The sequence below is a fragment of the Mus caroli genome, unplaced genomic scaffold, assembly GCF_978045245.1.
Source record: "Mus caroli unplaced genomic scaffold, Mus_caroli_1 scaffold_3, whole genome shotgun sequence".
NCBI lineage: Eukaryota > Metazoa > Chordata > Mammalia > Rodentia > Muridae > Mus > Mus caroli.
Window position 1 is genome coordinate 75,410,001 of NW_028227258.1, and position 23,736 is coordinate 75,433,736.

Below are 23,736 nucleotides of genomic sequence, written 5' to 3' on the forward strand. Positions count from 1 at the left end.
TCTATATTCAACCCCAAAAGGGAAGGCAAACCTAAACACATCCCAGCACACACGGGCACATCCATCAATAAAACTAGATAGAGAGCCATACAGGAAAGAAACACACTGCTTCCTTTTTATATTATTGCTCTGCTGGCCTCTGCATTAAAATATAGTCAGTTATAAACATGCAGCTCTAGTTACAAATATATTTACATACTCTTCAACTTGAGTTCTGTGCACTAGCAGTGTAAGCTATGGATGGAGCTTTCTTATCCTCACAGCGCCTCAGTTTCTCCTTTGTAAGGCAGCAATTGTGTTACCTAAATTTAAAGGTCTGACTGAGGGTTAAACTAGTTAATACATGTGAAATGCTTAGACAAATGCCTAGCAAGTCAGAAGCACTCAAGAAACACCAGAAACTCATTCAATAGCCAATATGAATGAGTTTTCATTACGTTTTAACTTCCAGTGAATGGCTATCTATAGTGTTGTGATCTAAGGACAAGTCTTTGGAGCAAACACTCAGGTCACAGTAAGAACACATATTACATATCCCAAAATCATACAGATCAAAGAGAAATGATTGTATCAGAATGTGATGTTCCTTTCTTAAAAAACTGCTTTATATTATCCAAAGTATCATAGAAAAACAAACAAACAAACAAACAGAAATCACAGGTAAAAATCTACAAAACAACCATCACAACTAAAACAAAATCCACCCTATTCCAGAACCACTTAGCCATTTTGTGCAGGCCAGAACTGCAAATCCCAAACATCATGGGACAGGACATGAAAGGACATTTGTTGTTTTGGTTTTTCGAGATAGGGCTTCTCAATATTTCCCTGACTGTCCTGGAACTCACGCTGTAGACCAGGCTGTCCTCAAACTCAGAAATCCTTGCCTCTGCCTCCCAAGTGCTGGGATTAAAGGCGTGCACCACCACCGCCTGGCTATGAAAGGACATTTGTAAGTGGAAGCCCACCTTACTTATCACATCAAGTAAAGGGAAAACAAAAAAGGCAATGGTGATTCTTAACTATACCAGAGAGGTAGGTAGAAGACAAAGTCAATGCTTATTTACAAAATAGGTTAAAATCACTCCACACTCTATTCGTGGTAAGGTCTGTCACGATTTCAGAGCAGCGATGATGCAGTAAAGAGCTGTGGGAGGGGATGGAGCTCCACCAATGGCTCCTGCTTCTTTGGCTTTGAAATTAGAAATTAAACTATGATGACTCTTCAAATATAAAAATATGCAATTTTCAACTCCTTTTCAACTTGACATAGACTTAACCTTTTCAACACTTTGACAATCTCAATCTATAATCACTGCAAAGACAGTGAAAATGTTTTTAAAGTTTGCATTTCTAAGAAGATCCTTTTTTTACACTGTTCCATTCATACTTTTCTGTGCTAAAAGATTGATCACAAAGAGGATTCAGAAGGAAGGGTGTTGATTATAAAAATGCAGTATCAGAAAGAAAATTCCCTGTGCAACATGGGAAAGCTTATCAAATAAAACTGTAGCTTCATGTCAAAGCAGCTCTGAAAACCAGCTTTGGGGAAATTAAATGGACATAAATAATTCGATACATCTTAAAGCTAGTCAGGCTACATTATCTACTTAGCAATAGGATAAGATCTGCTTATGCTTTAAATTACACTTTGCACCGAATCTCTTCTCAGATTTCAGGAGCTTATTTAAACAAATAGTAATGTCTGCTAAATGGATGCTTTGGGACAGATTTTATATAATTCTAACATAATCATCATTTGTATACATAGAACTTATTTATATACAACATGTTTTCTTGAGAACGTATGTATAAGCAAATATTTAGACACATATCACAAAAATTTTAGGAGATCTTTCTACTTCAAGCAATAAGGCAGTTTTATCAAGTAAATGGATATTATTTATACATAAAGAGTAGAATTTCCAAATATGCAATGCACTTATTTCCTTTTAAAAAATGTCATTAATTTCAAATCACCAATTTCATTAATAATGAATGGAGCCGTCAGCATGGTGGAATTCTATTTTCGTGGCTTGAATGACAGCAAAGCATCTGAAGAATGGCCGGTCTTCAGGAGAGGAGGTCGGGTGTTTTTATTCATAATTTAATTTTATATTTTACTTATTCACTTTACATCTGTTCACTGCCCCCCTCCCAATCACTCCCTCCCACAATCCTTCCCCCAGAGGAAATAATTCTGTTTCTAAAATTCCCCACTTCCTATAAACAACAGTGCATCTCACTACTGAACAGGGAGCACTTGCAGCAGTTTCTGAAAGTACTTTTTATACATAGTCCTTTCCCAACCAAAGGTAAAATCTTCTCATAAATTCTCAAAGTATAAAAAATGGATACCATTAGAGTTGAAGGAACTGAAGATGATAAAGTCACTAAATTATGTGTTTGTGTGTGTATGTGTGTGTGTGTGTGTGTGTGTGTGTCTATGCATGCTTGTGTGTGTGTGAACACATGCAGATGTGACTGTCCTTGACTGTTTGGGGACCAGAGATTAAATCAGCATCAAGATGGTTTTCTCAAATGTTTTTCTACTTCATATTTTTGTTCAGGGTCTCACTGAGTCTAGAGCTCACATTTGATCAGACTAGCTGTCCAGCAAGCCTGGGGACTGTTGTCTGTACCCCAGCCCTGAGCTTCCAGGGTTATACAGACCACCATACCTAGTAAGATCTGGAGTCAGATCCTCACGTTTGCACAGCAAGCACTCTCCTTACTAGACCTTCTTCCCTGACCACGTAAGATATTTCTTATACCTTTGCTTCTGTTATGTCCATGTTTTTGTGGGTGTTATCATATATGGCTGGAGACTAATGAAAGTAACTTTCTGTTTTGATTTAGCTGGCCTCCTTTGCACTTCAATATAACAAAAATCTGAAAATGAGAATTGTTGTTGATCATCCAGTGGGGCATAGAAACAACCTTACATATATGGAAATGAAAATCATGATAATATTATTTAAAGTAATATTTTACCCATGGAAGAAAAATTAGATGATACATTCCTTAGAAATGGCAATAATAGGGCTAAAGAGATGGCTCAGCCATTAACAGCTAGGTTCACAACAACAACAACAACAAAAGAAATAGTAATAACATATAAGAAAAATGTAATATGTATAAAGAATTCTGTCAGAAATTTCTGATTGAAAATAATGTCTGACAGCATTCTTCTGATTGTATTTCAGTGAATATTCAAAACAAAATCATGTAGCTTATTTAATACAGAGAAAGCAAAATAAAAGGTACAGGATTATGGAGGGAGTCTATTGTACTGGCCTACCAAACAGTTCATCACCCAGATCAAAGTAATACAAATTTCATTCACTACATAGCACAGTAAAAATAAACTGGCATCTGTAAGTAGGCTTTCCCATCTTATTAGGTTTAGTAATAATTTTCATATTAGAGAAAATAGAAAGGAAAGCTTTACTGCTTCTGTGCTACTAGGATCAAACAAAGCAAGTTACTCTACCACTGGACTATATTCTGAGCCAAGGGAAAAATTTTAAGATTATAACAAATTATGAAATGCAGGGAGTCTATGGGAATTTACATTTCTAGAAAAAGGGAAAAACAAAAGCAAAGATACAAGTGGTATATACAAGGTATGTGACAACTAGAATTTGAACAAAGATGGTTACAAAAGCTGAGGAAAAATTGCTAGATAGAGCAAAGATCATATCTTAAATGCTACTGTTTATCAGTAGGAAAATGTCAACTTCTGCACTGATGACACTGCCTTTGAATATACCAGGAATTACTCTCCAACATTCCTGATGTTCACCATGCCTAGGACGGATAAACAGAATATCTTGTCCTGACACCAGGAAGCAAACTGGATGGGTGAGCAAACTTTTCCCAGGAAACCATTTCTGTGAAGAAAGGGAGGGCAAGGAGCAAGGTATCTGACATTCTGAAAAGTTTTTACACATTTATTAAGCAGTGGGAAAACAAGAAAATGCCCAGTGGAAGATATGGAAGCACTGTGAGAGAATGAAGGAACCCCTCAGGAAAGGGACCAAGACAATGACTTCACTCCAGATGTGAAATATGGCAGAGAAGCTAAGCTCTGAAGTCAGCAAGACTTCCTGCATCTGGTGATAAACTAAGACTGGCTATGGATAGGAAACTTGTAAAAATCAGGTTTTCAGAGGATCCACCCAGATGGGTTGTGATCCCAGCATTGTAGAGGCTGTGGGAGCACAACTGGAGGGTGAGGCTGATCCGACTGACATAATGAATTCCAAGCCAGCTTGAAAAAAATACAAAAGGAGGATCCACATGCTCCTGGTTGAAGAGTTACCGAGGACAAGAGGTAACACACAAGCCCAGCAAGCTGAAGCAGGAGGTCTCTGGGTTTGGTAGGAGAGTTCTGCTCATGCCTTTCCTTAGTTGCTTTGTTAGATACAAATGAAATTAGGAGATTTTAACGAAAGACAATGTTTCCTTGAATGCATATGAAAAAGGAGTACACCAATTGTTTAACTTGTTATCTAATTTGTTATAAAAGTATTTTTAAATTTTATGCTAAGTAGCAAAATATATTTAAAAGGTAAAAAATATATTATAGGTAAAACGGCATTAAAAAGTTTTAAAACTTGTGTGAAACGAATCAAATTAATTGTTTTAATGAAAGACAAACATTTTTCAGATAATTACTAAAAATATTACCTTGGACAAATCTCTGAAATTGCTTGGCAAGGTAAGATCTAATTCTTCTGACTCATAATTAGTGATGACCCAGGGAAACACAGGATACTGATTTAGGTCATTATAACTCCGCCCTGGTAAGGAAAAAAATACCACTTTTAATTTACTGTAAAACATGAAAGATTATTAAAAGTAAAAAGAAAACCTAATAATTTGGGTGTCATGAGCTTTAATATTTGTTACCTCATTTGGCCTTTGAAATCACGAAGTGAAACTGGTATCCTTAGTATTACACACGTGTTTTGATGAAAATGCGTCGGCTCAAAGGTTCAGTGCTTCCCCCGAGTCACATGACTAGTCATGCTGAAAACGGACTCAAATTCACCTGTGTGGTTTAAAGCTTACGTTCTGTCAAACTAACTAGACTTTGTTATCTGAAAGCCAATTCCAAATCAAATGCCCTTTGTGCAGCAAGGGAGGAGCTGGGAAGTGAATCTATGACACTTAGCAGGCTAAGTACATGCTCCACCACTGAGTACACTCACAGCCACAAAAGCATGTTTATTAAGGCTAAAAAGGAATTTATTCTGATAGAAAAGTTCAAAATGACAATCATTTTCTCTGTTGCCAGTTAGTTATCAACCAACTAACCAAATATTCACCAATTTTCAGTTAACCAACCAGGCAGTCAGCCAACCAAGCAAGGTGAGTAACAGTCCATTTGTGTAACGTGAGAATCCAGTACTAAGCAACCCTGAGATCCTGCAGCACCTTCCTGACTGATGCTCTGGAAATGATACACAGCACCATCACTCTCGCTCTGCCCACCCGAATGCTCTTCAACACTCACCTGGAAACCAATGATGTATTTACGGGCACACTGAGACTCACTGCAGATATGCATGCTAAGGATGGGCAGCCTTTGTGCATTACATACCAGTTTTCTGGGAGTCGCCATTATAGGGAAGTGGAAGAGTGCGTGGGGTAACTGATTCTGCCATCAAGATGCAAGCATGTGAATCCTGGATCTACTGTTTATCAATCTATAGCCTATTTTTTGAACTTATATTGAACAGATCTTATAGCTGAAGTACAAGGGGGAAGAGGCCATTAATACTGATTAATATTAATAGTGTTTATTTTAATCTTCTCTCTCAAAGATATTCTGACAGCATAACACACAGCTGAATAGTGAAGTAATTCTCTATACACACTATTGACATCCAACCTGATGGGGTTAACTAGGTTTCTCTATCTTGAGATTGAATAAGCTTGAGGCTTATTCGGACAACTTAATGATCTGTGAAGTCTTGAAAACTTGTAGGTGTACCATGTGTGCAGGGGCCCTCGGAGGCCAGAGGAAGCCATTGTATCACCTAGATCTGGAGTTACAAGTGGGTTGTAGACACCTGATGTGGGTTCTGCAAACACAGTACAAGTTCATACCTGCTGAGCCTCTGTCCAGCCTCATCTTTCAAAATTTTAACAAGAGGAACACTTTTAATTCAGAGGATACTATGTCATCACACTGTTACAGTCTTAATTTATAGAAGTCCTTTTCTCTCTCCTTCAGTTTCTACTTCCTTGATACAATTTAGATATTAGTAGGCAGTAGTAACTCCTTCATAATGTCCTATCTGGATTAATAATCCCAATAATTAAAAACTCACTGAGTGTAAACTGCTCAGTGATTAGACTTTAATTATATTAAACTGAACACAAAGCTACTAAATACCTACTGACTGTATGTATCATGAGAGTATATGAAGCTACATGTGGCACAGGTAGCTATAAAAGAAATATTAATGATATCTAACCCATATGCTGGAGTACATTCTAAACAAAATATTAATTCTACTTTTGAAGAATTTCTTTATATAAAAGGATTTATTTAAACGAGACTATAATCACTTCTCACCCTTTTGGCTAAGATCAAGTGTAAATGAGACTATAGGAAATCAGAAGCTGTGTGAGAATAGGGGCCCCTTCCTTCATTGAGAGTTATTTTTTCATAACTGTTACTAGGCATTCACCTGCATTTAGTTAACTGACTTACTACATACAAAAATGCCCATTAAATGTGCAAATCTTCCCATCCCATAGTGTTTAAAAATTCTTCAGTTAATAGTTATATGATTACTATTAATGTCAACATACTTCTTCACGCTTTACTCAAGCCTTGTTCTAACTACAAGATGGCTTCCCTGTAACTGACAAAACATGAATGTGAGCCCTTCAACTTCCCACTTTTCACAATACTCTGTTTTCTCCACTTCTCAAGCAGAAACTTCTCTTCACTAACAGCAATTCCTTCCCCCAAGGCCTTGAATTCCTTCCCATCATAACCTGACTCATACTTCCTCTTTCCACTTCTCAGTGTCTCCCTGCTGCCTTACCCACCTTCCCTCTCCTATCAGTTTAGAAAACTATTGAATGGATCACAGGGCCCCCAATGGAGGAGCTAGAGAAAGTACCCAAGGAGCTAAAGGGATCTGCAACCCTATAGGTGCAACAACAATATGAACTAACCAGTACCCCGGAGCTCTTGTCTCTAGCTGCATATGTATCAAAAGATGGCCTAGTCGGTCATCACTCGAAAAAGAGGCCCATTGGACTTGCAAACTTTATATGCCTCAGTACAGGGAAAAGCCAGGGCCAAAAAGTGGGAGTGGGTGGGTAGGGGGATGGGGGGGGGGGTAGGGGGTACTTTTGGGATAGCATTGGAAATGTATATGAGGAAAATACCTAATAAAAATATTAAAAAAGGAAAAAAATTAAAAAAAAAGAAAGCTATTCTATAGATAAACTTCACACCTGACTCCACCTATATAATCAATCATTTATGCTTGCTTTGAAATTGAGTCCCCATCAAGTAACACAAAGTCCCCAAGCACCATATTTTCATCCTCCCTCCTATATCCTCATGATAGTTTCTCTGCATACTCCTGGCTGTTCTGGAACTTGCTCTGTAGAGCAGGCTGGCCTCAATCTTAGAGGCCCTGTCCACAGAGTGCTGGGATTAGAGGCGTGCCACGACTACCCAGCTTATAATCATTAATTCTCCCTTACTTTGCAGAACATTGGGCTCTCAAGACATCCAGTTCACTTTATTCTCCTCTTCTGTTAATGCCAAGATTACCTTCTCTGTTCTCTTTCTTTCTTCCCTCTCTCACATACCTGCTCCACACTCTTACTACTTTCTTACCAGCTGCCCTGCTTATCTCATCTCTTCTTAGCAATTTCCTCTCTACCAACAAAACCCAAAGCCCTGCTTCTAGATTTTGAATATTCTATGGCTTCTGTCAAATGCTCTTTCAGATATTTCACATAGATGTCTTGCCAGGGCAGGAAGATCACCATCCTTCACTAGATTCCTGTTAATGGAATCAGTCTCCCAACAATGAGAATTAGAAGCCAGTAAGTCTACTCTGACAGTCTCGTCTCATTAACTGATTACCGCTAGTCAGTTGTATGTCACATGGCTGTTGCTTATAATCTCCTAGAGTGAAAGCTATTGTCATTTCTCTAGTGAAGGTCTTTATTACATTTACAGGTAATTGCTCCCTAATTTTGCACTCTGCATAGTCTCTCTACCCCAGTTTACCAACTTACCTAAAAGTTCCATGATAATTTTTATAGCTCTAATAACATATATTCTTAAAACCTTCCCAAACCTTCCCAATGAACTTCCTGCTAAGTCAGACTGAAGATAATCTACCACAATATCTCCATACTAAATTAACTTTTCTTATATTTAGAAGTAATCTGCATTATGTTCACATATAGTTTTTTTTTCACATATAGTTTTGAGAACACAATTATACCACTGACTTTTCTCCAAACACTATACTTTGTATTTCCCATCTTTGTGTGCTTGCCTTACACAGTCTAATCTCTGACCTCCCAACCTCTTCTGTCACGGTAACATCTTTACACGTCCAATGAAAGCTGTGTTTCTTCTCTGCCTTTTCTAATTCTCTTACTACACATGCTTGAAATCTATGTTCTTTTGCTCTATAATCATAGTTTAAGCATCTCTAATTCACGAATCTGACACACAAAGCATTCAGGCACCAAGTTCCAGTCTTTCGAGCACTTTGGATTTGAGTGGTTGAATTCAGGGAGCTTACCTCATAACCCATGCATACATTCCAAACCTGAGGAATCCCAGCACCTGCAATCATTCCTGTCCTAATCATTTCAAATGAGGGACATACAACTTGCACTGACACTGGTAAGTAAAGTGACTTCTCTGAAAGTATAAAAAATACCTTTTCTTTTTGTTTATCTTTTGTGTCTCAATAAATACCATGCCAGTTTGTTGAAATGACGTACAAATGTCACTCTAGTAGACTTCCTGTTTGCTTATTTGAGGTGCACAGTATGGACATGCTTTATTCTTCAAAGTAACAGTTCCACCGAATGACTTTCCATATTGCATGACTATACTCTTGTAAGGGCTATCCAATCCTTACATTTTCATGTTAGGGTCTTAATCAACATTTCTTTAGCTACCATACCTACTGTCTCATCAGGTTCTGAATTTTATACTGTTTTTCATTTCTACTATTTCACAGTAGTCCTATTTCTTTTTGGAAATTTTTAATTCTTTTTTTAAAACATTTTTATTTATTTATTTAATATTTTTTATTACGTATTTTCCTCAATTACATTTCCAATGCTATCCCAAAAGTCCCCCATCCCCTCCCCCCCCCCCACTCCCCTACCCACCCATTCCCACTTTTTGGCCCTGGCGTTCCCTTGTACTGGGGCATATAAAGTTTGCATGACCAATGGGCCTCTCTTTCCAGTGATGGCCGACTAGGCCATCTTTTGATACATATGCAGCTAGAGTCAAGAGCTCCGGGGTACTGGTTAGTTCATAATGTTGTTGTACCTACAGGGTTGCAGATCTCTTTAGCTCCTTGGATACTTTCTCTAGCTCCTCCATTGGGGGCCCTGTGATCCATCCAAATAGCTGACTGTGAGCATCCACTTATGTGTTTGCTAGGCCCCGGCCTAGTCTCACAAGAGACAGCTATATCAGGGTCCTTTCAGCAAACTCTTGCTAGTGTATGCAATGGTGTCATCGTTTGGAGACTAATTATGGGATGGATCCCTGGATATGGCAGAAATTTTTTATTTTTAAGTAGCCCCCTGTTCATATGTGAAGTTGCAAATTTTAGTAGGAATCTACTTTCTTAAGAGATTCAAACAGCAATACAAATGATCTGCTTATCCCAATACTAAAAATAATCTAAGCATATCACAGTGGACATTTGTTCCCTAAAATAACTCAAGATGTGCATTTAATTTACCTGCTATTGTGTTGAGAAACATCAAGTACTCGAAGTTTGAAATCTCTCTGTGCTGCCACCGCTGTGTCATATTTGAAGCTTTGAATAGCTGACGTGGAGTGGCTAATGAAATACGCCTGCAAAGAAGAAAATTTGAGATAAAAGTAACTTAATATTAATTATACCATAATAATAAATCATGAATTGTCTGTACTCACTCAGTATTCTTAATGAAACCTATAACTCTGAAAATTAGTATCCATGTCAGATCAATGAATATTAGTAATGTTTCCATCTACAACTGAAAAATACCAACTGATTTGTACTAGCCATAAGCATACTATTTATTTTCTGCTCATTCAGGTAAGGAGTCATAATGTCACTGTAATATTTGGGTTGCATACAGGTTGATTAAAACAGTATGATCAATGACTCTATAGGTTGCATAAATTGTATTCATGTGTCTACCAGCTTTATAAAACATCCATTAAAGATTAAACATATACATTATAATTTAAAATATTGTATTTTCTCAGATCCTGTAGCAAGGGTAAAGAGAAATCTAAGTAATTTGTATGATAGAAGGAAGACAGGAATTATTGGGATTTTTTTTTTAATGTCGTTCCTTAGAAGACACAGTTAGAGAAATGTAAACTCTTGGATACAATTGGCTAGCAGAGAAGTAGTGGGAAACAGGAGTGGAATGGAGAGGTAGATGTGCAGGATCAATTAAAACATCTGATGCCAGGTCTCAGAGGTCAGTAGTATCATGGTTCTTCCTATCACCAAGAGCCAAGCAATTACTTACTGAAAAGATTTACTGAGGCATAGCTCAAAACTACAATTATTCATTCTAAGAGTATAAAACTCAAAGACTTTAGAAAACCTTAGCGTTTTGTTTTGTTTTGTTTTTTATTATTAGCACAATCCACTATTTAGCACTTTCTTTACAACAAAACCACTTTCTCTGCATTTATAGTTAATTCCCTTTCCAAGTCCCACTTCGAAGCAAAGAGCAGGCTACTTCCTATAGCTCTGCCTTGTCTGGCCATTTCCTACAATAACACATGGCACTATGGTTGTCTATCAGTCTTCTCACTCAGTAATTTTTTTTGAAGCCCAACAATGATTATATAATTAGTCATTTTTCTTATTGCTTTGTAGTATTCTATTGTATGAATACAGAAACTATATTTTATATAATTCAGGCACACTTCAACTGCTTCTATAGTTTTATGCTGTTGTGATTGTTGCTACTGTTGACATTCACATATACATCATGGAATGAACATGTTTTTCATTTCCTTTGGAGAGATTCTTAGAGGTTGAGTACCTGAATTGTAGATTGAGTTTCTCTGAAACTGCTTACCAAACTATGAAACTCTTTTCCAAAGTAGTGGGACTGCTAAATATTCTAATAAGAAACACAGGAATAGTCCACACATCCTTGCCAATACCCACTATGAGTTGTCTGTGTTCTTATTCAAGTGGAAATGCCTCTCCTGGTTTCAGTGTCCAGTGCTGAGAATCCTGCTGTGGTGTGGCCACTTGCTAACATAGTCTCTGTCTGCTGTGTTGGTGATTTTTTTTGTTCTTTTGAGAATATTTTATCAGTTTGTTGAAATACTTTTTTATTGCTAGTCAGTGCAGAGTTTACAAATATATGCCAGATTTTGTCATATGTTTTTCTTTGAGGTTTTGGTAATTTTATTTATTAAGCAATATATACATATATTTATTTCCAGACTTAAACTTATCTGCATTTCTAGCTATTTGAAATGATTTATCCATCCTACTGAATCTGGTTTGGTAAATTTTGCTAAGGATTTTCTGTAAGTGTCCACAAGAATTACTGACCCACAATTGTCTGTTTTCTCATCATGAGGTGCACTGCCCATACAGGGTGAGTCAGGAGGTGTTTTACTAGGTTTGTTCCACATACTTCTGCTATAATCTATATTATTCCCCTTATTCCACTGCATTTGAATTTAGGTCACTCTTCAGTTTTCTAAAGAAAGCTTTGGAGACTGAGGTGAGAGATTTCTACCTTTCAGATAACAATGGCTAAAGTACTAAAATTTCTCTCTTGGCTTCAGTCACATGTTTTAATTTGTTGCAGCTTTGTTGTAGAAGGTCTCAAATCACTACCCTCCTCGGTCCTATGAGAAGAGGGGTTGCTAGGCACAGGAGGTGGCAAAAACACCAACTGATGGCAGAGCATGGCTGCCCCACAAAAAGAACAAAGCACCAAACCCAGGGGCTCTCTGAAGGCTGCGACATGAGGTAGGTAAGAAAGGCATTCTCTCTCCCCTGCATGTCCTTTAGTGCCTCACTGTAAGGTAGCTGCTAGAACCTGTTGTGGTGGTTTGAATGAGAATGGCCCCCATAGGCCATATATATGATTACTTGGTCCTCAGAGGTTGGAACAGGGGTTAGGAGGTGTGGCCTTTTTAAAGAAGGTGTGCCACTGCTGGTGGGCTTTGTCAAAAGCTCATGCTTTCTAGCTGCATATGTAGCAGAAGATGGCCTAGTCGGCCACCAATGGGAGGAGAGGCCCTTGGTCTTATGAAGATCATATGTCCCAGTAGAGGGGAATGCCAGGGCCAGGAAGCAGGAGTAGGTGGGTTGGGGAACAGGGTGGGGGGAGGGTATAGGGGACTTTGGGGATAGCATTTGAAATATAAATGAAGAAAATATCTAATAAAAATGTTTTTGTTTTTTTTTAAAGCCCATGCCTTTTACTATAGTTACTTTAATGGTGACAATCATTGGGATGTAGCTCTACTTCCTCTTGCTGTTCTAGTTTCTCCTAGATGAAATCACTCCCTATTATGGCTCCTAATCTCATGCACAGGAAACCTAGTCCCCAGGTTTGTACGTATTATTTTATTATGTTCTGGAATCTAATTTCCTATTAGCATTTGCAACTGAGCATTTCTTTTGGGTTTCACTTTCAGTATAACTAAAACCAAGCTTATTTTCTCTCTGCTTCCTTCCTGTAATCTCAACCATGAAGACAAAAGCATAGAGAGCCCTCCACAACCATCCTTCTCTAGTGCTGTTGACTTCAGGAGCTCACGCTGAGACTTGAGAAGACATACTGAACTTCTACCTTCTCATATCAGCCTCCAAATCTTACAAGTTATATTTGTAACTCTCAAATCAGGATGCCTCTTCCCACTAACATTACCACTGCATTCTGTTAGTAAGTGGACTTTTACATCAGTCTCTTACTCCTACTCCACACTCTCTTCCTAAGTCATGGGGTCCCACCGTTAGTTGCCCTTTAATATTTTTCCACTCTGCCTTGTTTCTAGGCTTCTGTAAAACTGTCTCCTCCTTCAATGCTGGACTGGTTCTATTTCTTGAGATAAAACATAACAGTCACGTTGGAATACATTTAATCAGCTTATCCAAAGAAACCCATCTCTACAGCTACTTAGTTCACATATTTGTTGTTGTATCTATGGACAACGGGGTGTCTATGTTGTATATTGCTGAGTATTTCTGACATAATTTAAGGACTGAAAATCTATTTAGGAAATTAATGAATGAATTAAGACTTTTATCTTTCACTGACTGTGATAAAACACCAGAGTCCTAAGGTATACACCTAGAGGAGATAAAAAGATGTGTGTGTGTGTGCGCGCGCGCGTGCTAAGGATTGAACTCAATGTCATTCTTATGCTATGCAAGTTATCTACCAGTGAGTCCTGTCCTAACCATGAAATTATTCATGAAATGATATCATATAGTCTAAATCAATTCTGATAGTGTAAAACACCTATCTAATCCATAAGGGATTTGCTATTTTCATATAAAATAAACGGAGGCACTTAAAAAATAAGTCCATAAGAACTTGTACTTAGTCTTTTTCCTGGGAGCTGAGCCTTCCTTAGTGACTCACTCGAGGTGAATATGGTGGAGCAGAGATGACAGTGTTACTATCAAGGGTATGTCACAGAAGTTCTGTGGCTTCTGCATCACTTCCTCTTGGTGTGTTTGCTATTCCCATGTTCTGTACTCATGAAATAGCAGATAAAGAGACTGTTGAGAAACTGAGGCTTACTACAGAGAGGAGACGACAACGATTTCTACTTCTAGGGGAAAGTCCTACTTAAATCTGGCCATTGTTTGCACAGGACAAATCAATTGCATCTGTGACAGGATATTGCCATGACATATGAAACAAACAAAAATGACTACTAGTTCAGGGCAGAGATATGACCCAGTGGTAGAGTGGCTGATTAGAATGCTCACAGACCTAGGTTTGATTCCAAGCACCACAAAAGCAGTAAGATCAAATGTTTCAACCCAACCGCTCGGCATGCTAAAGCAAGCTGGCCTCTCCTACTCAGACACACTTTTCAACTAATTTGGAAAAACTCCTGTGTTTGCATTTCACCAGCTTTTAAATATGTTAACTCCGCTGTATTAGCAGTGAATGAATTATAGAGAAAAATTATAGGCTTAACATAGCTAGCTTACCAACCCTCAGTAAAAAGACTCCTCCACTCTCCCAAGTTCTATAAAATGAGATATTCTGTGTACTAAAAACTAGAAAACACTGATGGGAGAAACCAAACAAGATGTATGAGAAAATCTATTCTATGTCACGGATTGCTTAAATGTCCTTTTTCCTTTGTCTAGCTAGGGAGATCTATGTGTTTGTTTTAAGTTTTTCAAAAGAATCAGCTCTTAGCTTCACTAATAGTTTCTAAGAATTTTAAGGTCTCTATATTACTTATTTCTGCTTTGGACCTTACTTTCACTTTCATTCTAATTTTGGGCTTACTTTGTTTTAAAAATTAATATCAGTGGCCTGATAAAAGGGCCACTGAAGGGCTAATAAATAAAAAAAAAAATCAACCCCAAATTATGGGTTATACCAAGTATGCTGTGGAAAGGGTTAAGGACAATTTAAAGAACTCAAATGTGATAAACGAGTCGTTCGTTCTATAGAGTAGGACTAAGGATGACCCTTGAAAGCACTTACTCTGCTATGCACAGAAGTATGTACCTGATGAGAGTACTTAAGGTTCACACACTGGACAGCCATTATCTCAGGCAAGAAATACAAGCACCATGTCATAGGCCTTCTTCATATATACTTTGAACTATCACTCTCCAGAAATGAGTTATGTCCCGGCAGTAACCTTAGGCCCTGAGTCAGGTGTACTGGTTCAGAATATTACTTAAACAGAGGGGACTGCCATTGCTTCCATCATTAAATGCATTACTGTTGCTGAATGTGACAAACATTCGCTCATTCACTGTAATAGATTCCACTGTATGAACAAAGCACATTGCTGATTTTCCTGATGCTAATGAGCTTGCGTTCAGTTTGAGCCTATCATAGACAGTACTCATATGAGCACTGCTATGCACACTTTGTGATAAATATGAACAGGTGTATCTGTAGGACCTGTATTTAGGACTAACACAGCTGGATTATAGGGCATGTAGGATTTGCTGATGTGAAGCCTTTGTTTTCAGTCTCCAAACTGCCTGTACCAATTTACATCTTTTGTATGCAACATTCCATTCACTTTCCATCTGAATAATACTTGGATATTATTTATTTTTCTGGGTTTTGCCATGTTGATTAAAATATAGTGGTATCACTTAGAAATACATGCCTTTTCCCCCAAGTCCAAAGCATAAATGAAACTTTCTGATAATGTGCATCTGCATGTGTGTGTGTATGTATGTGTGTGTGTTTGTTCATGTACACACAAATGCTTTTGGAGAGAGATAGAAACCTTTTTCTTATAGTATTTGCACATATGTTCTTTAAGGGATACTGCACCTGTTTATATTACGATTCAGTTGACTAAAAATAAAACACAACGCTAACAACCATCATTTATTAAGAAACAAAAGTCAGAACAAATGCAAATATTAATACGTGCTAATTACTAAGACTTTAATCAGAATATTTCTTTTATTTATTTGTATTTTCAGTTAACACAGTACCTGGTCTGAGGTAATCCAAAACTGGTTCCCACACCAACACGAGGTAGATAGTTCACCACTTTCTTTACGGTGGCAGGGTCTGGAAAGTTGAACATTACAGCAACTACAACAAGTAAGTTTTAAAAATTAGAATATAATAAAATTCTTCTTGGAAAAATGACTGGGTTTTTTTTTTGGGGGGGGGCAGGGTTTCTCTGTGTAGCCCTGGCTGTCCTGGAACTCACTTTGTAGATCAGGCTGGCCTCGATCTCAGAAATCCGTCTGCCTCTGCCTCCCGAGTGCTGGGATTAAAGGCGCACGCCACCACGCCCGGCAGAAAATGACTTCTTGATTCAATAGAATGTTTACTCTTGGTTCAAGTATCTCAAATACAATCAGTAGTACATTCGAATGTTGTAGTAATAATCTTCTACAGATCATATTTGTTTCATTCAAAGACTGTGTTGTCATACACAAGCGTTTCAACGTATTTACAGAAAAAGTAAAAATTTTCTCCTTGCATAACATGAAGTTGAGATTATATAGGAACAAGTGTGAAAATACATATTCAATGTTCAGAACTCCAATATCTCTGCATGAGCTTCTACAACTATTTAAAATAAAACTAAATTTAAATTAAATTAAAATTTAAAGTTACATACCTATCATTAAAAGCTACAAATATAGCTAAAGAATAATCTATTCTATATCAAGTAATGGCCTATTAGAAGTCAATTTTCTTTATAATATTTTATTGTTTTTATTTTGCATATTAATGTCAACTAACATTTGTGTCTGGAAATAATAGTTTTCACTATGGCTCTTAAGCAAACTAAAAATGCTTTCTAATAATTAGACAATTACACATGGACTACAGCATCAAGAATCAACTAGCAATAAAATACATTTGATATGCTAATTTGAAAAGTCATATGAAATACTTACCTGTTTTTAAAAAAGATAGTCATACAATGATAAAATTTGTAAGATATTACTTTGTTTAGTCTCAAACTCTTACTTCTATATTAACAGTATCAGAAACACACGCATGCTACAAACTCATCCACAAGGTCGTCTTCTGCTTGGTCAAAAATACTCAAGGTGAAAAAAATTCATTGTGTTGCTGTAGCTTTTAAACAATGGATTTTTTTAAACAAGTTTATAAACAAAGAAACTTATAAAAATGCAAAGCTGCTGCTGCATGCAACCCTATTGCAATCAGTATATCATTCCTGTGGCAATTTCTGTCACATTATATTATAAATATAATTTTTTGATAGAAATTGAATGATTTAAAAACTCAAAACAAACAAACAAAAACCCCCCAAAACCCAAGTCTTTAAGCAAATAACAGATCACTCACCAAGTGCAAAGATACAAAGTATCTTGTAATGCTATATAGGTAGTGTTGAATTAGGGCTTCCTTAATACCTACTCTTATGTTCAATATTGGGGAGGAAAGAAAGAATAAACCACTGTAGGTTCTATCAGAAGACCTAGCTAAGAGGAGAGATGACAGAAAACACACAAACTCAAGGATGTCTACAGAAGTCTAAGGAAGGAAAATGCAGGAAGACAAGCAAGTGACCAATGCTGGAAGGTTGCCACTACTTCTGGACAAGACAGACTGAAATAAAGTGTAAGGTAACCTCTCAGTTACTCGTCTAGAGGAATAATGCTTGCATTAGTAACAAGTTGTGTGGGTTGGATAGGAGCTTATAAAAAAAGAAAAAGCTTGCCCCCTAAATGTGCTTATAATACCTGTCAACACACGCTAATAAACAGGGAGAAATGTGTGCATATATGTTTTTATGTAGAGATTTAAAACATGGAGATTATAGAACAAACAAATAAAAAACCATCAGCCTACATATATACAAGTTAGAAATGTAACAAAGACGCCAAGTTTTATATATTTTCCCTTGTGCGACTCCACTCATAAACATTTTTTCCTTCAAGTTCAACTTCTCTACCCTTGCAGTCTTGATGTATCTCATCCAGTTACATTTTAAATCCACAAGCAAAACTTTAGCTCAACTTTTAAAATTGGGACAAATTAGTAATTTTTTCTGACTTTTAATATAAATAGCAATTGGTTAGATAAAAGACAAAGTAAATACATTAATCATTTGTCGTATTTTGTCCCCAAATATAGCCACTTATTAGAAGTAATCAAGTAAGTACTGTAGACATGGAAACTCCACAGCTGATTCAATAGTTAAACCACAGAATATTCATATTTATAGAGAATTGCACCAATTTGTGAAATAGTCAGGAAAACAAAAGACCTACAAATTATTCTAAAAATGATTGGAGGGGAAGGGAATAAAAATCACATGACAGTCGGTGAGATCTAAGCGATGAGGTCAACAGGGCAGAGGGTAAACTACAGATCCGATCTAAATAGAAACAATATGGTGTGTTCAAAAATGACATCCCAAATCGGAGTAAGTTAGTTCTTTAACAATGTACTTCTGTAACGTATTACCTCTGTTTGCCATAAAGATCTCCAGAGCTGTATTTTGCAAAAGATAACGGCGAGAAAAGATTGATCTTATCTCTGTGAACAGCCATTTTCCATGCAGACCTTCTGTATATGCCAAGATCTAGTGAGAGAAAAGATAACCCCAATTAAGTCACAGTATTCCGTTCTGTTAGAGCTGTTTCCCTCCAATTAAAATAGAAAAGGCTCTATTAAAAATTTCTAAGAAAAATAACTTAATAGATAATGAAATAGTTTGAAAGGAAAGGAAGAAATTGGGTTGTAATTAGTGAAAGGGCAACTTAGATGAAAAAGTAGAGTGAAATTATTAAATCCCTACTTACAATTACACATTTGGGCTTTTAAAACAAAGTAATCTATTCTCAGGAAATTTATGTAGCTTTATTTACTCATTAATTTTAAAATCTTTTTAGAGAAACAACGTTTCAGACGAAGCTTCAAAAGTAAGAATTCAAATATATGACATATATGTTTTTGGCCACATATAGCAATGGATTTTTACAGATGTGACTACAATTTTCCCAGGGGTGTCTTTTACCTGCTTTAAAAATATGTGTTAGCTCACTGGTAAGGTAAAAAAATCAGAAAACACAAGATTAACTGTAGAAGGGGTTAAGTATCATTTTGTCAGTCAAAGCTAAACATAACCCTGCAAATTAAGCTCAGTGTAATCTCTCCATGGAGTGGGTGGCTGTCAGAGTAACTTGTTACAATTCCTGTCATCCCATGTGACAGACACAGTTGCTTAAAATGCTTTGCCAATTCAAGGTAATCCTGTCTTTAGTTCTAAGCCACAATGTTGCCTTGTTATTCAAGGTTTGTTTCCAAAAAAGATCATTTCAAAAGCTTAATTATGAGTCTGAAAGAAGTCAGATTCAGCATTTCTCCAAGAAAATAAAATGTCATTCCTATCAAGAGCTGATAAAAAATCTATGAGCTCAGTTAAGTTAAAAATTAAGATGAATTTCTGTAACTCAAGTCCCACTAAACAATACAAATGAACAACTTGTGATTATGATACTGTGTGACAGGGGCAAAGATGGAATGGACAAGAAGAAAAAATGAGCAGTGGTGGCCTACCCCACACCCCATCTGCTCACGTCCACTTCCCAGGCCTGGACCTATAGTAACCTATATTCTTCAATGCACAATGCAGCTTCTTAGAAACAAAACAAACAAACACACAAACTTACTTCATTCAGTTACTTTTTTCAACTTTTCTATAAGAAGTACTGTTTCTGGTATATGGGAAGTTAGAAAACAGATACAACTTTGAAAATTTCTACAAAATCCTTTAAGAATCAGACAAGTCCTTATTGCTCAATTTTGAAGTTGGCAATAAATGTTGTATTTCTCATTTCCACAACAAATACTAGGACAAACAAAACCCAGAGAAAGAAACAGCAAGTTCAGATTGGGGGCGGGAGGTTGTTTGTTTTGTTCTGAACTTCCTGCTTCCCTCTCTGCCTGCAGCATCTAGAATTCAGTTCTCACCTTCCCCACAACTGGAGATTTTCTCTTTATTTCCTCTAGCAAAACCAACCACTCCAGACGCCCCAAATGTTCTTTGTACCATCTCAAGTTATAATAGGTAACAATCATTTATTATCTGATTTTTATACACATGAGTTTACCACCCTGCATTTGTCTAAACAATATATTGTTAAGAATATATTATGCATTATAGATTTTATAAACTTATAATAATATATTGAATGATTCTAGTCATAAGTAAAATGAGGCAAGGTAAAGACTTGTTAAATATTGAAACAGAGTCTCTTCACAAGTTAGTGGCAGAGTCTAGTCTACTCCAAGTTTTCAAATCCCAAGGTCCAGAGCTTCCATTACATTCCACATTGTCATGCTCTTCAAAGGCATTTTACAGGCAGGAGTGTGCTGCACACATAAATCTCAGTACCCAGAAGGCTGAGGAGTGGGGATTGTGAAGTCAAGGCATCTCTAGCCTACAAGTCAATGGTCTGTCTCTAAAGGAAAAGGGGCTGTGATTAAAGTAGAACTTGACTCATAGAAATCTCAATAAACTATATTTCTTGTCCTTTATTTAGATTAACACTGAAAGGAGAGAACCAAAAGAAACAACAGAGTCCTATGCGTGCTGTGGCATGTGAGAAGTGTCCCAATCTGGTGTGAAAGTTCCATGTCTCTTAAGCATAGTAGTCTCTGGAGCATCTTCCTGCACAGACATGCTCACACAGGGCCTGAGCTACCTCACTCTAGAGTCTCCATTCATTAACAGAAACGAGTATGCTAACATGCTGCTCTTAACATTTTTAATATACACTGGTAGGTCTAGGATTCACCAAAATTCCACATGTATTCTATTGACCTAAACCACAGTGCCATCCCTCTTTAAAATGTGTTTTATTCTAACAAATATAATTGAAAATTCCACTAATTGACATAAGCCCCATGTATACTCAATCTTATAAAATCTTACACTTTTATCAAATTGTTGATAAATTTAAAAATTAAAGCAGTACGGTATCGAAATTCCGCACCTAACATTCCTGATCTACTTTTCCTTTCCTATAGCCCATCACTATCTTTGAGGTTTATCGTTCATACGTATGTTTCGATTACCTAATACATATTCCAAAAACTGAAGCCAGTGTTGCATTCTATGTGCCCAAACATGATATAAACAGTGGTATACTGAAAGTGTGCTTCCAAAGTTAAATATAAAGTCTCATAGTATTTTCAAACTCAGAAAAACAGAAAATTATGTACAACTGTCTAGGGACACAATTTTTAAAATCTTTTTTTAAAAAAAAGTCTAATTTAAACGAAAGTAGCAAATGGAAATACTGCTATAGTCAACTTATAGCTTAAAATAGAAATGGAGACTCCCCTAACTAAAGAATTTCTACCTGAAATTGTGATAATAACATTTCTTGAAAGTATTCATTAGGAAGATATGTCAGCTCTGGAAAGCAGCCGAAGCCTGGCTGAACACAAGGTTCATTTCTTACTGGAACAAGAGTTGTGTGCCTGGTCTGAGGCTTCACTTCAAAGTCTCTAGAGTTCAATTAAAACTGGATTAGGTAGAAGCAGACCCTTCTTTGGGAGTTTCTGTTCACTGGAACTCTACATATACTGACAGCACCCTAGACAGAGGTCTAGCCCTCCAATGAATCAGTTGCTATGGCAACCGTATCATTACCATTGCTCGGCAGTTATAACCCAGACTCTAGAATAGCTTGAAAGCCTAAGCCCACAGCCTTCTCTCTGAATTCTTACCACTTTGTTTTATAATTTTTAGAGTTATTACTGAATTTAACTTTTAAAAATAATTAGTTTTAACAAAGTTGATTTATATATTAAATCTTAAAGTGAGTGTGTTAGAATTTTAAAAAAATCAATATTTACATATAATATACAAATATACTAAATTTCTTCCTATTAAAAGCCAAATGCTGCTTCTATGAAAGGGTGTATATCATATTCTCCAAAAATACATGAATTTTTGATACTCTACATCTATAGCTTTCCAAAATTACATCAGAAAATTCTTTTACCATGCTACAGTTATTTTTAGCTTCAACATAAAGCATTTTATTTCACCAAAATCTTTTCTCATCCTCAAAAAAGAATAAAAATAGAAACTCACAATATTTACCCCAACTAGATGATATCTTATTTACACTTAAAAAAAAAGATTTGAAATATTTAAAGCTATGTTTGTTTCACTATAGGAAAGGAGCAAAGAGGGAAGGCCTTGTTACAAACAAAACACCTTCAGTAAAATTTAAATATTTTAATATTAGTCAAGAAGGGAAAAATTTAGGTGGAAAAGTATTTTATCTAAAATATAGGCAATAGTTACACAAAATCTGCATATAAAAAAATCACGAAGGAGGAGTCTATATAATTGAAATTAAGGACTATTTAAGGAACATACTATTAGTAAACTAGTCTAGTCACATTCACTTTTAAACACTTCCTAATTTCCTGAGTGGTTTTACTCACTCAGTAACAATATTGATTTCTGAATAATTTGGCAAAAAGAAGCACAAAATCATATAATAAATAGCAACCATAGTATTTGGAATTCCACAATAAAATGATTTTCAAACTATTTGGACATATTTTCTGTCAAGAGAGACGTTTGCAATCTAGTGTATAAACCAGAAACTAATGTCATCAAGTAACAACAGTGCTCCAACTTAATGTTAAGGGGATATTCCCTGTGTGCCAAAATTATCGACCATAGGTATAAACTATAGGCATAAGTCTTAAATTTGAGCATGGAAAGATATCAAATATTCAGAGTACCTTTAAAACCAAACACATGTTGAAACCTACTCTCCAATTACCTTACTCCTAAATATGCGTCAATACACTGTGTCTAACAACCACAATATGAGAAGAATAAGTTAAAAGAAATTTCACCAATTAGTTAAACATTGCATTGATGACGGTTTTATATTTTGCTGTATGTATCTCTGAAATAATATCAGAATGATCCTCCACTTTTCCTAATAGTAGTAAATTCAAGCTGTTTTAAGGATTTCCTTTTTAATATCCAACCATATGACTTTTAGTGTTTTAAATATAAGAATATAGCCTTGAGCAAAATATATAAAATAACAGCAAAATATAAACACTTTTTGAGAAAGTGAAAAAACACAATTGCTTCCAGTGGAGAATTTAAAATGCTAATTTTTGTTATAACTGACTATAACATTTAGAACGTTCCTAAAATCCCCCAAAGCAAAACAGCAACAAAACTGAAAGTCATAAATATGAACAAATATTACCTTTTAAATTATGAGTTATTATTTAATTTGCTTCATCTATGTATTTTTCTCCTGATACTAGTACTATGATTTAGCATAGCATTTTCCTTAACATTTTCACGGGTGACAAATTCAATTAAATATATTCATTACTCTAATGTTCTACTTGGCAGCTTTAGTCAGCATGAAAAATTAAAAATATATTAAAAAATGTTGTATGACCTTTGTATTGATTGGGCTAAAATGGCTTTAGCCTGGGTGTGGAAGATGGGGCAGTTGGGAGGGAAGACAGAAAAGCACACAAATGCACACACTCTTATGTTTTCTCTTCCAATTACTGAGGGAGATGATAAAACCACAGCAAATGATGTATCAGCTCATTTTATCTTATCGCTTTGGGGCTAGGTGACAATGAAGTTCATATTTCACTGGCTCCCATTGAAGATTGTGAAAATTACTTGCCCTCATGACCTGAAATTTCACTAGAAGACAGAAATTTCTCTTCTGCAAAGTAATGCAATTTTTCAGATGTCAACCTTTAGCCCAGCTTTAA

At 36.3% G+C, this 23,736-nt stretch overlaps 1 protein-coding gene across 4 annotated transcripts in view; it reads right to left on the reverse strand.

Annotated features, from left to right (window-relative positions):
- Lrba (LPS responsive beige-like anchor protein) overlaps window positions 1-23,736 on the reverse strand; it is a 576,347-nt gene that overhangs the window by 173,352 nt on the left and 379,259 nt on the right. For all 4 annotated transcript variants that reach the window (XM_029475138.2, XM_021158805.3, XM_085835789.1 and 1 more), the window contains exons 41-44: window positions 18,412-18,529; window positions 15,945-16,047; window positions 9,990-10,105; window positions 4,693-4,805 (exon numbers count right to left, since the gene is read on the reverse strand). In XM_029475138.2, coding sequence (XP_029330998.1) covers window positions 4,693-4,805; window positions 9,990-10,105; window positions 15,945-16,047; window positions 18,412-18,529 — 450 coding nt within the window. The remainder of the gene's footprint in view (window positions 1-4,692; window positions 4,806-9,989; window positions 10,106-15,944; window positions 16,048-18,411; window positions 18,530-23,736) is intronic.